This window comes from Ischnura elegans, chromosome 3 (genome assembly GCF_921293095.1).
Source record: "Ischnura elegans chromosome 3, ioIscEleg1.1, whole genome shotgun sequence".
Taxonomy (NCBI): Eukaryota; Metazoa; Arthropoda; class Insecta; order Odonata; family Coenagrionidae; genus Ischnura; species Ischnura elegans.
The window spans coordinates 102,322,909-102,338,647 of NC_060248.1; the positions used below are offsets into that span (position 1 = coordinate 102,322,909).

The following is a 15,739-nucleotide window of genomic DNA, read 5'->3' on the forward strand; positions in this document are numbered from 1 at the left end:
TATCCTTATTTCCCCTATGAATACCACCTCTGTATGATTAAAAGTGTCAAAACTGTTTGAATAAAATATTTTATTGTATCTGTGCACTTAATCAAATATCCTGCTTTGGTAATCCTTTTGTCCATGACATTTTTCTAACGTCATTTCTTCTTTTTAGAATTGGCCCTGGAAGAAAGTATTGGCAATCAAGATGAAATTAAACTTACCAAAGGCTTAGCTGAAATTGTGCGCATGGTCCATCAAGCAAAGTGGAATCTCATCCGAGCTCGACAGGAACAAGGACGTTCTTACAAAGAAGTTTGTATGCCCATTCAGGACAAGTGCAGGTAGGAATACCATTTGAATATTTTGCATTTGGAGCATTTAATGTAGTATTTTCAAATAAGGATTTTTTTATCCCCTAAACACTGTTTCTACTTTAACATAAAATGAATGCGTAGTATTTATAAACTGTTGCCTATATTTTAAGGTTTCTCTTGATGGAAGTCCGACCAGCAACAAGTCCAGAAGTGAAGGCTCTGAACAAATTGCATCTGTTGCATTTAGATCCCCGCTGGAAGCGCACAGTTAAGTCATTAATAGCTGATATGCGGGCCAATGCCTCACGTTCCTTTCATCATCACAAGCAGAGCCAACATTCCCACAACAATCACCTCCTCCTCATGGAACAACATAACCAGTCATCCAAACCTACTTCACCCTCGTCATTCTGTGGATGTGGTTGCTCTTCTTCCACCCCATGCTGCCAGATACCAACTAAGCCAGAAGACATCCTAAATGCCAGTATTCAGGTAAAGTTGCTCCATTTAGGTATCAGTCAAAGGTTAGATTTTTTATAATTGTGAGTCCCTTTTTATTTTATGTCACTTAAGATTTTGAAGTTGAAATTTTTTTATATGAAATGTAAATTTAAAGCAATATTAACGTATGTACTAGCAATAATGATGTACTACTTAATTGCATTGCATGTGAATAATTTTACCCTTTTAATTTAATTTCCTGTTCGTCAATTTCAAGATCTTATTTAATAGTACTCCCAACAATCACTTGATACGTTAGCCATTTGATGAATTCCATTTTTTATAACATTGATGATTTTTTACTAATGTGTTTGCATCATTCCAGAGTCAGGATGCTCTCCTGGTTGCTGAAGCACAATGTAAAGTTTCAAGTGGAGTTGTTGTTGGAGTTGCTGGCAAGTCAGATGTAGAAGATCATGAATTGAGACCAGAAAGCCCTCCAGAGAGTTTGCATTTGTCAATTGATGAAAGTAATAAAGATGCAAATGGAATTAATTGGCAATCTGATAAGGACAGGCAAATCAACTCAATTGAAGATGAAGAGGACAAGGACCGAGGAAATGAAGAGGAGGTTGATAAAGGAAAAGATATAGAGAAGGTGATGATACCAATGGTTGATTCTGGCCATGAAGAAATAGAGGATGCACAAGTTCTCAAAGCAAGTGCTGCTTCTGTTGCTACTTCTCCTGTGATGACATGGAAGAAATATCATGATCAAAGTACAGGTGAGGTGTAGTTTTGACTTTGTAATATTTATTTGTTGGGAAGGTATTTTCTCGCAATATCTCTAACCTGATTCCATTTTATATTGGTATAGAAAATCATGTAGAGGAGAAGGAGGAAGGAAAAGAATACCCTGAGACTGTTAGAAACACTGTGATAGAAGATGATGTTGTTTTGCCTGAAATTTTAGTTCTTGCTAATTCCATTGTGGAGTTTGTCACACATGAGGAGGGAACCAATGTGGAAACCCTCCGTAAAGCCTTATATTGCCAGGTAGGTTTGCATGAAATTCATTTATTATCTGGTATGATAGCACCACTAATCTGTTTGAAGTTTTCAAAATTTTAAATTAAAAAATCTTTTTTTCCTATTTGAAGATTCAAAGAGCCCGAATCAGAGTCCAGGGAAGTAAGATGATGATAGAGCTGTTGGGTTGGGATCACTTGATATCATCAGCCAAGTATGCCTTATTAAATGGGTGGCTTGGCCTTCTTCATGGCAGGAATTCTCCTTCTGCTCTGTCTACTGGGTGAGTGTTTAATCTTTGCTGTGTACTGACCTAAATTTTATGTATTCACTTCGTACAGGGTGTTATATTGGCATTTATCTATTGATAAGGCTGTCAATGTTAATCTTTATCGTAAGATAAATACTTAGTTGCAAATTATTTGTCTGTTGATAAAAGCTTGAGAACAATTGTAGCATGTGTTTAGGGAGTTTTAGAATTAAAAGGAGAACCTGAATTGAATTGGGAACTGTTTTGATTGAGAATTCTGTCATTATGTAAACTTGTTGTACTCTTCCCTTGAAATCCAATATGTATCCTTTCCATCTCCGTCGTTGCACCATCTCTTCCAATCAACTATAAAGGCCGTTTTACACAGGGCACGGATTTGCGCAGGTTAGAGCTGCATTAATTTCTAAAATGGCGTGGAATTGCGTGAATGCATGAACGAAATTAGAACAGGGGCTATTTTGCCGTCTCGCATCCACGCATTCTCGCATGTGTTCTAGCAATTCACGGCTTTACACGACGCAATTTTGATTGCGCCTTCGCATGTACGTCAGATTGCGCAATTCCGTGTACCGTGTAAAACGGCCTTAAGACAAATTGTGAAGTTATGACATCTGTAAATAAAAATTTTTAGTGAATTACGTGTTGCCTCTGCTCTGGTAGTTAGCATCCAAGTTAAATGCTAAGTTTTCTACTGATATCCTGATATCTGCCTACATTTTTTACTCATTTTGATCCAAAACAAGTCATTTTTCTCCCCACCTTAATATCCATCAAAATTTCCGTCAGGGGTGCAATTTTCTATTACTTCTTTGTAAGGTATTTTTTTTTCAGGGTATGACTCTAGATGTAAGATTGTTTTGATCATAATTGATGAATTGCAAATCTGCCTGCCAAGCAGGGCTAATGAAATTCCATGTTATTTATACTTTTAACAAGTCCATTAACACTTGAATTCTTTAAGTGGGTAATCATAAGTGCAAAGCATTACTTGGTCACATGATATCCCACGTTGTGTGCATTAGCTGTTCAAGTAACCATTAAATTTCACTAATGATCAGTGTCTATATGTACTATTTTGAAGACTGCTGCGTGAACAGCTATGAAACATACATGACTTGCCTCGAAAAAAAATTTCCCTGGACGGGAATCGAACCGCAGATTTTTGGCTTCTCGGGTCACTGCGCAGACCACTTTGCTCTCCAGGTTTCTGAATTCCCATAGCAATTGTACCCAGGCTCATGGTACTAAATGTTGGGCCCATTCAAGTGGCAGTCTTCGAAATATTACACATACCTCCACGTGAGGCTTTATCACAAATTTGAGGCTCTTAAGCAGTTGTCCTTGAAGCATTGAAGTCATTTCTCACTCATGTTGCCATCCTTGATGAACCCTAAAAGCCGAACATCTTGCACTATGTGCCTCGGTACAATTGCCATGGGAATTCAGGAACCTGGATAACGTAGTGATCTGCACCATGGCCTGGAAAGGAAAAGGTCTGTGGTTTTATTCCCAGTCTTGGGGAATTTTTCCTAATGGCAAGTCATGTACATTTTGGTAGCGTATGTTTAATATAAATAACGATTCAATGAATATGCTTATTCACTGTTAACAATGCTGGCATTTGAATTAGTAGCCATTGAAAAAATGAGGAAAAGTCTCATTGAAATGAGCAATTTATGGATTGAGGAATGACAGAAAAGAAATGGCTGATGAAAGAAGAAACTTTCATTTTTCTTCATTATATTCTAGATCTGGAGACTGTAGTTCATTTTTTTTACTTTTATTTTCTCTTTTCCCACTAAATACATTAAAATTCTGTGATACAATGAGGTCTTTATTTTAAGATATACAATTTTTTCCCTAATTCATCGGCTCAATATTAAGATCCTCTGAAAATCTAAAACCTCAAAGACATTGTCAAGTCGATCATCTTTTGTGTCAATAAATGAGTGAGTGTTTTTCAGTTTAATACCATTATGTTTAAAATATATGAAATCAATTTGATAATTGTATTAGGCTGGCCCTGAGAAGCACCAAAGTCACCGAAAGTGGGTCTTGGGATGAAGGGATTGAATCAGCACCTCCGCATGATCGGGCCGAGGTCCTCATGGCTAGAGCAGGGATACTGTCATGGGCAGTCAATGCATTGAGAGAATGCCTCCTACATCCACCCTGGGAGAAAGAAGGAAACGCCCCTGCCACTTCGGTCATGGCTGCCAGTAGCAAAGGGGGATTGAACCAAGGCACCCAAGGATGGCTGTGCCCTGGAAAATTACCTTGGGCTAGGTATGTGTTCTCTCTCTCTTTTTTATGGAAAAAGAAGTCTATGTGCTAAGTGTATGCATCCCTGCCTCTCAACCTGGCTTTTTGGGTGATGAATGACTCACTTAAAACTTATACTATCACCTTAAAATTTTCAGAATACAGTGCACTCCCAATTATCCGGGCTAATGATGGGGAGAGACGGCACGAATAATCGGAAAACACAAATAACCCAAACTTTCGCTTAAATGTCTTGCAGTGTTCATAATTTACCTAAAACAAACAGTACATCATTATTTATGCAGTTATTCTATTATTTTAGAGTGCTTCCCGAACTAAATTAGAGCTTTCTTCACCAGTTCGCGATCTTTTTAGTGGCGATAACATGGTTGTACTTGTATTATTAATGCTCTATGTAAGGCCTGGATTCGAAGACCACATATCGGTGGCTGTGTAATAACGGATACAGAAAAGTGATTAAAAACCACTCCTTGACGTCGGAAACTACACTTTCATGCACCACGTCACATAGTTGCATCTCGCACAAGTTGCCCGGGTTGCAACTGCCACGGGACGTGTATCCGTGGTCACGGAGCACGGTCGTGCACTGCAAGGCTTGGAAAACAGGAACACGGTGCTCCCATGAATTCAGCTTCAGCAATTCAGCAATCGCTTCCATTTTATCAAAGGGATTCTAACGGAAATAATAATCCCGGTGTATCCCAGCATTAATGCAGTAAATCCGATGATTTTGCGTCCTATTTTATTTTTTTATAAAGATCGTGGAAAAAATTGAGCAAGAGTAAAAATCATGCATGGATAATCCGAAACCCGGATAAACCGCAGCCATATAATTGGGAGTCTGCTGTATTTATAAAATAGACTTTGGTCAACATATACCTGTATCTAAGCTTTGAAAATTTTACCTCAGTATGTTCTCAGATGTAAATTTTTATACTTAAAATATGGAAAAATGTTGGCAAAGGTCTACTCGGTACATCCTGAAAATTCCAATATGATAGCTTGATCTTTGATTGAAAGATTGATCATCTTTCACGGCCTTGATGATGTTATTAGTGTGTCACCAAAAAAGACAAAATTAACCCTGTCGAGCAGGAGGGATGAATCCTCTTAATGAGATTTTTGGCATTTGGAATCTGTGGGAGCTTGCTAAATATTTTTTGCATTAAAAATTCATGCCATAGTACAATGGTATATTTGGTGAGATTTTCTTTGTCTCCCCTCATCCAGTGTCGCTGCAAGTCCAGGGGTTCGAATTCCCTAAAATATTTGGGAGATACAGTTTTATGTGTCCCCCACCTTTATGAGCTCCTCCTCAAATGTCCTTTATACAGCAGACTCTCGATTAACCGGCTGCGGTTTATCAGTGTTAGGGCTTATCCATGCATGAGCTTTACACTTCTTCGACATTTTCCGCAATCTTTATTTAAAAAATTAATCAGACGCAAAAACACCGGGATATTTGCATTTTAATGTAAGGTTACACCAGCCTTATTAGTTCCATCAGAATCGTCTTCGAAAAATGGAATTATATTCTTTACTTTTTGACAAGGAATGTTTCAAGTTTACTTGGACATCTGCTCTAGCATGCAGGCAACAATCAGCGGTGGGAAAAAAACTCTCGATCAATTTTAGAAGATTCTTCAACAGTTAACCAATGGAAAATTAAGAGAAATATTGTCTACGATCTATATTTGTATATCTCATATTGCAAATGCCCAATAATTACCGTGGACTCGCATGCAGTTGAATACAGGCCTAAGGAACCAGAGATTTCATCGCACTTGGACATATTTACGCTGTGACTAGTCAAGGTCACACAGGGAAGGAAGGGAATAGTAGAAGTGAAGGCAGTGGGGGAAGTGGAAGTAGAGATGGCGTGAGTCATAGCCGGGGGCTCGCCTGGGTAGACAAATTGCCAAAAGTCCTGGTTTCCTATAACCACTGTGGTGCAATGGGATGATTGCACGTCCATTACCTTCACATAAGCTCTGTGTTCATGTTACATAAACATAACGACTGAAGACCGTGTTCAGGGATCATAGAACCGCGTGACGCAGCAATTGCACACCAGGCAAGTTGCACGAGGCAAGACTACACAGCATGGTGCCTGATGGTTTAGTTTCCAACGTCACGCAACAGTTTTTAGCATTCATGCAAACCAATTTTCTGAATCCGTGATCTGTCAGACACAGGTGTGCGGTTTTCGGAAACCAAATACATACATGGAGCAGTAGGAATACTAGTTCAATCACGTTATCACCACTAAAAAGATCGCAATCGGGATAAGGTAGCTGTGAATTATTCCAGAAAGCAACCTAATAAAACAGACAATATGCATAAATGATAATTATTTTTATATTAATGTGAGTTATGAAAATTGCATGAAATTAAAGGGAAAGTTTGAATTATTCATGTTTTCCGATTATTTGTAACGACTCTCCTCATCATTAGCCCAGATAATCAGGAGTTTGCTGGTTATTGCTTTTCTGGCTTCATCCTTGATGTCACATTGTTTAATTGTTTGAATCTGCCATTGCTGTGAAATAATGTTTTTCATATTGTGTGCTTGTAAGTTATTGATAACCGAGAATAGTTTCAGTGCCAAAATTAAGAAAAGAGATGCATATTGTGTTTGGATAGTTACCATTTTAGTTTGGCATGGATTTACATAGTTATTTTGGTCATCGCACTTTGAGTCACCAAAATCATAAGTTTCACTTTCACTCATTAATTCAACCCTTAGGTTGGTTTGGATAGGCAAGGGTTGAGCTCACTCCAGACTAAGCCACTAATTCAAGCATTCATGTTAGGGGACCAATTCCTCTCCCTCACACATGGAGGATTACTTTTTGTGGTGTCTCAAAGCTTCACTCATGATTTCAACTCAAGTTCCTTTGATCGGTAGCCCAACACTCAACTCCTTATGCCATCATACTCCCCCAATCTGCTTTGCTATATTTATTTATCCATTTTTTATTTTTTTTTATCCAAAATTTATCCATTCCAATCTATTAGAATTCTAAATACTCTTTTAGGCATCTTGTTTATAGAAATAGTTGTGTTTCCCTTTCTCTCCTGCTTTGTTGAACATCAATTAAATTTATCAGTTTTCTTTTTTCTCTGAAATGATCTGTACTCTTTCAAGTGTTTAGTAGTGCAACCTAACAATGTGATATTTTCATTCCAGGGTGCTGCTGAACATCCTTGGAATGCTAACTGGTGATCATCATGGGAATGAAGTTAGCTTAATAATAAACTCTGGAGTCTTGTCGCTTGTGCAGACTCTATTGAGACAAATTGGTATGCTTAACTTAAAATTAATCTTTTGGTTAAATAGTTCATCCGGAGTGTGGCATTATTCTTACAGCAAGATTTATTGCAGGTCCTGACCCATCACAGCATGGGTTGGCAGACAAATGCTCTCGTGATGTGGTCCATGCTGTGTTTGAGGACATGGTCCAGAAAAGCAAACCTCCGCCCATTCCTATGACTGGTCCAGAATTGGCTGCCCTAATGAAGATAGGCACCAGAGTTGTACGTGGTGCTGATTGGAAATGGGGTGATCAGGTAGGGAATAAATAATCTTTGTAAATCAATATTTACATTTTATTTAACCTAAGTAATGTTATTGGTATCAGTGGGATTCATGGATGATCAGGCATTGATTAGCCAGTCAGCGAGGGGGCTTCAGGCTTTAGTGGATGCGTTGTACAAGCATTGTGAGGAATATGGAATGAGGGTTAATCACAGGAAGACCAAGGTAATGTGGTTTTGTAAAGCACCACGAGCGAGGGATGCAAGATTTAAGATTAAGGTGGATGGTGAAAAACTTGAGCAGGTTGAGCAGTTCAACTATATTGGAAGTACATTAGAGGAAAACGGATACATTAGTAAGGACATCAGGAAGAGAATTGCATTAGCAAAGGAGGCGTTCATGAACAGGAATGAGCTCATGAGAGTTACGCTGTATAGGAATTTAAAGAAAAGGTTAGTGAAGAGTCTGATCTGGAGTGTAGCGCTTTACGGTGCAGAAACGTGGACACTTAGGAAGGAGGACGAGAGAAGACTCGAGGCATTCGAGATGTGGGTGTGGCAAAGAATGGAGAAAGTGGAGTGGACGGAGAGGAGGAGGAACGAAGAAGTGCTGGACATGGCGGGTGAGGAGAGGCGGCTTTTAAGGCCGCTATACACGGTGAATAATCATTCGAATGATCATGCTGAATGATCACGTGATCATTCACAGTATCATGTGAGCAAAATAGAACACGTTCTCATTTTCACTGAATGTTCATGCGCATGAAGGTTCATTTGCAAACTGTTCCGTCATACATGGTGAATGATCATGTGCATGATCATGCTGAATGATCATGCGAACGAAATCATTCGCCGTGTATAGCAGCCTTTAGATGAGATACATAGGAGACAGAAGGTATGGATGGAGCAAGTACTTAGCGGGGAGGGGATGTTGAAAACAGTGTTAGAGGGTAGAATGTTAGGTAAATGAGGGAGAGGAAGGAAAAGAATAGGATTTTAGATGGAATGAAAGGGAGTAGATCTTATTGTGAATTGAAGAGGGAAGTGCATGATGGAAGGGGAGGATCCCGGAATTCTTAAGCACTCCATGGAAACCTACCGTAATCGGTAGAATACTTTAATAATAATAATGTTGTTGGTTTAATTGGAATTATAGTCATGCTGCACTCAACATCAGTAGTTCTGTGCCAATACATGGCATCGCTCCAAAATGTGTTTCAATCGCCCATATTAAGCATTTGTAATCTTTCCATGTGAAATTACATACCGTATTTCTCTGATTATTTTCCCCCTCCAAATATAGTCCCCCCCTTATTTTGTTGAATGTTCAAATTGCTACTTTTGTTTGTTCGTTTTATGCTTGTTAGTTTATTTCTGCCTGTTATTATTTTCATTTTGAATCTAATTTTGATGGTTCAATTATGAAATAATCAGACTAATCCCGAATGAAATATTTTTGCTTAACAATTCAAAAAAATCTTAACTTTGTGGATTTGCTTACTTTTTGTGCATTAGTAAATTGTCATTATTAAAATGTAGTGCTGTGTACATATTTTATTTTTCATTTTGCAAATGTAGTAAAAGTTATGAGTGACTCATCTTTTTCTTTGGTTGATGATGCTCAGGATGGAGTTCCTCCAGGTGAAGGTAGAGTCATTGGAGAGTTGGGAGAAGATGGTTGGATTCGTGTTCAGTGGGACAATGGATCAACCAACTCTTACCGAATGGGTAAAGAAGGAAAGTTTGATCTTTGCCTAGCCCACCCTCCTACTCCACCCCCCAGTGATCCTGATACAGACTCGGAGGAGGGTGAAGGTGGTTGGTGTATTGAGGATGAAGGTGGTCTCGGAGCAGGAAATGGAGACCCTGGACCTCCAATGCCAGGAGCAACACTTGTGCATCAAAAAGGTAGTTATTTCCCGCCCCCATAATGACCAGGATGTCCACCAACCTGGAATTCTCATATAATATCCATTTTCTGGAAAACTGGGGGAATATTGCGTGTGTCTAGGAAAAATGAGTTTTTTGACGCATGCAGCACAGTAAAAGCTATCCCAATGCATTGAATTCACAGGATGCACCCAAAAGCCTGTTTTACATGGGGCATGTAATTGTACTACTCAGAGCTGCATTTCTTTTCTAAATCTGGTGTGTAATTGCACGAATGTATAGATGAAATTAGAATATGGAGTATTTTGCTATCTCTTATTCATACATTCTAGCAATTCACCACCTTACACAATTCAATTTGAAATGCGCTCTTGCACATACGGCAGATTGTGTAGTTAAAAGCCCTTTGTAAACGAGCTTAAGAAAAGAAAAAATAAAGTAATTTTTAAAAATAAAGTAAACTCCTCCCTGTTGTTCCAAAGGCCATGTGTTCAAGTCCTGCCCAGCTTGGTCTAGAGCAGGAACGTTCATGTACATTTAATGGTTAACATGTTATACAAACCCGAATTTAAAGACCAAATTGGTGCTGTTTTTGGTGGTATTGGAATAAATAAATTTATAGGTAAGTCTATCTTCTCGTGATGCTACACATACACACACCTTAAAGTGACTCAACAACTATTCCTATGGTCAGTGTAGTCTGTAGTTTCCATGATCAATATTTTTGCAGAAATGCTTATTTTTAGCAATGGGTAGCACTAGGGTGTCCCAAAAAAACCGAAAGTTTGAAAGTTGAGGGGGCATTTCCATTTTCCTATGCGAATGCATGAAAAAACATCCCATAAAATTTTTTAGCTCAATCGGACAATATTTGACCCTGCCGAAACGCATTCAAAGTTTGAATTTTTGAGTTTTCCAAATTTCATGCAATGTTGCCTAGCTCTAAGGGTCTTGGGGGATTTTAAATTAGAAACCTCTGAAAGAAAATGCTCTCTTATTAGTATACTGTCACAATGCGGGTACATATGCACTGTGAACAACAAGCAATATGAAAAACTAGAGTTTTTTGCCACTTTTTTCATACATTTTCCAATGCCGCTTAACAACTAGTAACAGATGTTGCCTCTGAGCCTCATCATTTTTCAATTTTTTCTTGACTTGAAAATATTTTATTAATTGAACTCCTCTCTCTGCAGTATCATTAACAACCTTAAGGTGTTGAACTATAGATAGGCCCTTCTGATAGTCTTCGTCACTTTTCCATGTGCACGGATCTCGCAACAAAAATGTCGGCGAAATACCAATAATTTTGAAAAACTTCACAGAATTTTTCGAAGCGAAGTCAGCGAGAGTCAGCTCACTAATAGGTCGATTAGGCGGAAGAGTAGCCCGAGGTGCGTCATCATCAGACCCCTCATTGTCTCTGATTGCTTCCGCAATGTCTCTTTTCTCGTCGTCAGAAACCATTTCATCGAAGAGGGCCATACAATTCAAGTTTTCGAAAGTTTTAACCATAGATGGTTACAAAACTTGGCCAAAGGTGCTGCGTAGTGAGGGTCTTTCTTCCGACCAAGGACTTTAAGTAGCTCAAGATCCATTCTCGGAGCGCTCACTGCCTCGGAACAGGTGTACCAATGTTTCATATATGCAATTGCAATGAAGCAACACAATTTGAATAAATTGTCACTGTCATGTGTCGACAAACGCAATTGCTTGCCAAAAATCCACGTTTTAAAAGCGTAGAGCTCCTTATTCATCCACCGTGATTTGTCAGTTGGGCCTGGGGGGGGGCGAACCACATACTTCTCTTTCTTGGGAACCACACCACCCACCCACACTATACACAACTCCAAAAGTTCTTTGTAGTCGTCTCGAGGATGGTGGTTCTAAAATAATATGGGGCATAATTTTAAATACTAATCCTGAGGATGGACTTTAAATCACCCCTGAACATCCTGACATTTACCATTTACGAACCTGCAGCTGAAGAATACAAAATTTGATAAAGTCATCTACATTTGAAATATCCTTCAAACAGCCTCTTGTCGTCTTCATTGCTTGGAAGTAATTTCCCATCCCAGTGCAATGCTAAAGGAACTTGAGGGTGAAAGTCTTGCTTGATAAGCCTTACTGTCTCGGTCCTTTTATTCACTCTCATTCTATGTAGATGAGATTTGGAAGATACTAAATGGATTTCATCCCCTTTAAAACCCAATGCAGATGCTGTCGCATTGGCGACAGCCTGGACTATCATAGACCCAGCGGCAGAGGACGTCTGAGTCCGATCTAGGGAAGCAGTCACAAGGCTGTCGGACATTATACTTACTCTACGGCGCTTTCCAGACCTTGTCCGCATTTAAAATTCTGTAAAAGTAACAAAATGTTATTTCTCCCTTTCTTCCGCCATATTGGTCACCCTTCCCGCACCCGGAAAAATTACTTTATTCCGAATCCGACGAGCTTGTCGTACTTTCCGCAGACATCTGTCGAACGAGGTCCACTTTCTCATCCAATATTTCCTTTTTTTTTCTCATGCCGTTTTTTCCTTAAAAAATCCTCTTCTTGAAGTCTCTTACGGTTTTCTAAACGCTTACAACACTTAATATCAATACCCGCCATATATCCTTTTCAATCAGTTTTCATAGATATGTAAAACAACTTGTCCTCCTCCACAGTAATGTTTGAAAGGGCGTCTTTGCAGCCGATGTCAAACAGACGGTCGAGCACTTTGCTGAATTCCTCTCTTGTGGACACTGGCTTCTCACTAGTTTTATTTTTATCTTTCCCAAGGGCACGGTAGTTCTCGTAAGCTGTCAGGAGCTTCTTTGGCTGCTCGAACCTCCTGCGTAGGAATATTAGACTTTCCCCACACAACAAGTAACTCTTTGATTGCAATCCTTGCTGCATCTGCCGCTGACATCGATCCTGGAGAACAGTGCAGGTTGTAAAAGAAAACTTTGAGAACTTCACGCAGCGTTGGGAGTTTACCATTGCCGGGAAAATGTTTGGACTCATAACCCACCAACCAAGCACTTGTCGCACTTCGCATAACAGGCGTACCCTTCGACTTCACGCTCATTCTGGCCACCGCCGAAACAGCCTCGACCTCGAAACACACGACAATACCTCACGTTATCAGTTAGTGCACAACACTAAACTCCACGAGTGACTGATAGACTAAGCCGGGATGCTTTTAACATAAACAGAGCGATGTTCTGAAAGCGCAAAACTCGAATCTCAGCGCGACACGGCGGGGCAATAGGCACTCGGCTGGCGCCTGGCGGCCGCAACGGCGAGCGGGACTTATAAACACACCGAGTTGTGGCTATGAAGCTCATTTTGACTCAAGTGTCGCTGCCAACGACTATAGAGCTAGAGGAGATGGTTTGAACTTCAAATTGGTTGTTTTTTAACACTCGAACCTCCTGCAGGGTAGGCAAAATTGCATGAAATTTGGAAAACTCAAAAATTCAAACTTTGAATGCGTTTCGGCAGGGTCAAATATTGTCCGATTGAGCTGAAAATTTTTATGGGATGTTTTTTCATGCATTCGCATAGGAAAATGGAAATGCCCCCTCAACTTTCAAACTTTCGGTTTTTTTGGGACACCCTAGGGTAGCACCCTGGAAAACAAAGCAATCTCAGGAAATCAATGGAAATTTGAAAATTGGAAATTGCTTCTCAGTGGACACCCTGATGGTCTTTCTTAATTTTTTTCCATTTACTAATTGTTTCTATTTCATGGAACTAGATTTACATTGATATGGAATGTAAAAGTGATCATGTTCTACAGCCAGTATAAACATGATGATGAGCTCAAAATAAGTATTGAATTTTATGGATTTAAACCAGTGGAGTGTGCAGATGTTCAGGCATTTAATAGCCAACCAGCAAAAGACCTACAGACTCTGGTGGATCCCCTCAATTGAAAAATGTGAACAATATAGTAGGAAAATTAGCCACATCAGTTAAATTTTAATTAGTTAAAAAGGTTATTAAACCAATTAGTTAAATCAATGACAGATGATTTTGTTGAGCCCAGAGAGTATTGATTATTAAACTTTATGTATAATTATATGGCCTCAAATTTTAGCATTCTTTTGCTTTTGTGGTATTAGAAATAGTTGAAAGCGATAATATATTCTTGGCCATCATGATGTGTAGAATAAAAGTTTGGTGGTTTTCATTTTCTTTCAAATTTGGTCTGAAACTCTTGAAATATTTAATGGCATATTATAGTGTCTGATGCATTGTATATCAGGTATATTTTGTACTAATATCCTGTCAGGTGCTCCCTTTATGGCTAAATTCACAGGTGCCCAGTCCAGCATGCATCCAGGTCATCCTGCTCGCCTTTTAAGGGAAGCGTCAATTCGATTCCTTCGCTCTGTGGCTCTTTGTGCTGGTCTGCGGGCAAATCAGATGCAAAAGTCTGCTACTATGACGCTCTCCTCTTTGCTGAGAGATCATATCAAAGCTGTGAGTCTTACTCCTGTGTTTTTATAATTTTTAGATTTATGGAAATATGATGTTGATTTAACACTCCTTGAGGTTAAATTATGAAATGACAATTACCAGGCAAAACACAACCTGTGTCTGTTGCTATGAACATTCTTTTGAATTTTTCTAATGAGTCCATTATCTTAGTAATATATATTTGATACGACTATCAATTAGTGATAATGGTATTATAAACTCCCCCATTAGTCATTCTATAGAATAACAATTGTGGGGAATTAGGTTAGTTGAAAGGAGGTGAAGATTTCTTAAATACATACAGTAGACTCTCGTTAATACGAACAACATTATTACGAAGTTCTTGTTATTACGAAGCAAATTGTTGGTCTCGATGAAAAGGCCTATCCAATCTATAGTTAAAGAAACATTGTTACGAAATTACAAACCTCACTCCCAGTCCTGGCAGTTACAAAATGAACTTCATTATGAGTAAGCAATGGCATTTTGGTGGATATACACCTCGAATTGAGATTGAGATTGTGAAAATTAGTGAACTTTATCATGGAGTTCCACGCACAAGCCATAGCCTTTAGGTGGATATTCACTACACTAAGTTTTAATAATTGCACCACGTTTAAGTTCTCCGTGTGTAATGTGCCCAAGAGCGTCAATTATGGTTCTTTCTCCAATATACACGCATTATCATATAATAAGCTTCATTCCTGTGGAATCATGGTTACCCACTCACAACTGCTCATAAATTGGACGTACTGTTTGTTCTCTTTCTATGCACATTCAATATATGAACTTCCGGAGATATGAGCATTCAAAAATTTCAATTGTCGAATTTGGCGCCTTTTGTTTGGCCAATGCAATGCGGTGTGGCATGAAGGAACTTGAAATTTGGACATAATATGAACAAAGTATCATTGAATCAGAAGTGAAGTTAGGAACTGTTCAGCGCTTCACCCATTCCTCCTTACCGCAGAGAGTGATTTTTTTCGGCTCCGGCTGCATCGTACGCCCAGGTTTATTAGTTCGTCACAATCATGAGTTAGCGCAAATTTGTGATGCAGTGTTGCATTCTGCAGGATAACCATACTCCTTGATGCCTTGCATTCAGACCGGCCGGCGAGAGTTGTCCAATGACAGCTCAAAAGAAGGAGCGGAGAACCCTTTGCCAGCACAGTATGCTGACAATCATTGACCTCAAAATGCACCTCACACCCTCGCCTAGTCATACAACGTTTTCACATGCATATGAAGCACCGAAAAAAGCATGAACCACCAAAACAAGCCCTTTCTTCGAATCTCCAACATAATGGATTCTTCCTTTGGGTCCTTCACACTCATTGTCCCTTCCGGCTCCTTTCTTCACGGAACCCTTTTGTTTACTGGTGATGTAGGCATTTCACTTTCTTACTTGGCACCCTTGCACCCTACCCCGAACTAGACCCTTCTGCCTGTCATCGGACAACTCTCTGCGGCCGGACTCTAGGTATATCAACTTACGAACGAGGTCTGGGAACAC

At 39.3% G+C, this 15,739-nt stretch overlaps 1 protein-coding gene across 4 annotated transcripts in view; it reads left to right on the forward strand.

Moving 5' to 3' along the window:
• The window catches only part of LOC124156259 (E3 ubiquitin-protein ligase HERC2), a 149,075-nt gene that overhangs the window by 51,263 nt on the left and 82,073 nt on the right, over positions 1-15,739 (forward strand). For 3 of the 4 annotated variants that reach the window (XM_046530682.1, XM_046530685.1, XM_046530684.1), the window contains exons 28-37: positions 158-326; positions 470-791; positions 1,126-1,525; positions 1,618-1,796; positions 1,901-2,052; positions 4,057-4,326; positions 7,514-7,626; positions 7,709-7,893; positions 9,486-9,768; positions 14,039-14,229. In XM_046530682.1, the coding sequence (XP_046386638.1) occupies positions 158-326; positions 470-791; positions 1,126-1,525; positions 1,618-1,796; positions 1,901-2,052; positions 4,057-4,326; positions 7,514-7,626; positions 7,709-7,893; positions 9,486-9,768; positions 14,039-14,229 (2,264 nt within the window). The remainder of the gene's footprint in view (positions 1-157; positions 327-469; positions 792-1,125; positions 1,526-1,617; positions 1,797-1,900; positions 2,053-4,056; positions 4,327-7,513; positions 7,627-7,708; positions 7,894-9,485; positions 9,769-14,038; positions 14,230-15,739) is intronic. The other variant, XM_046530683.1, reaches the window with a different exon arrangement.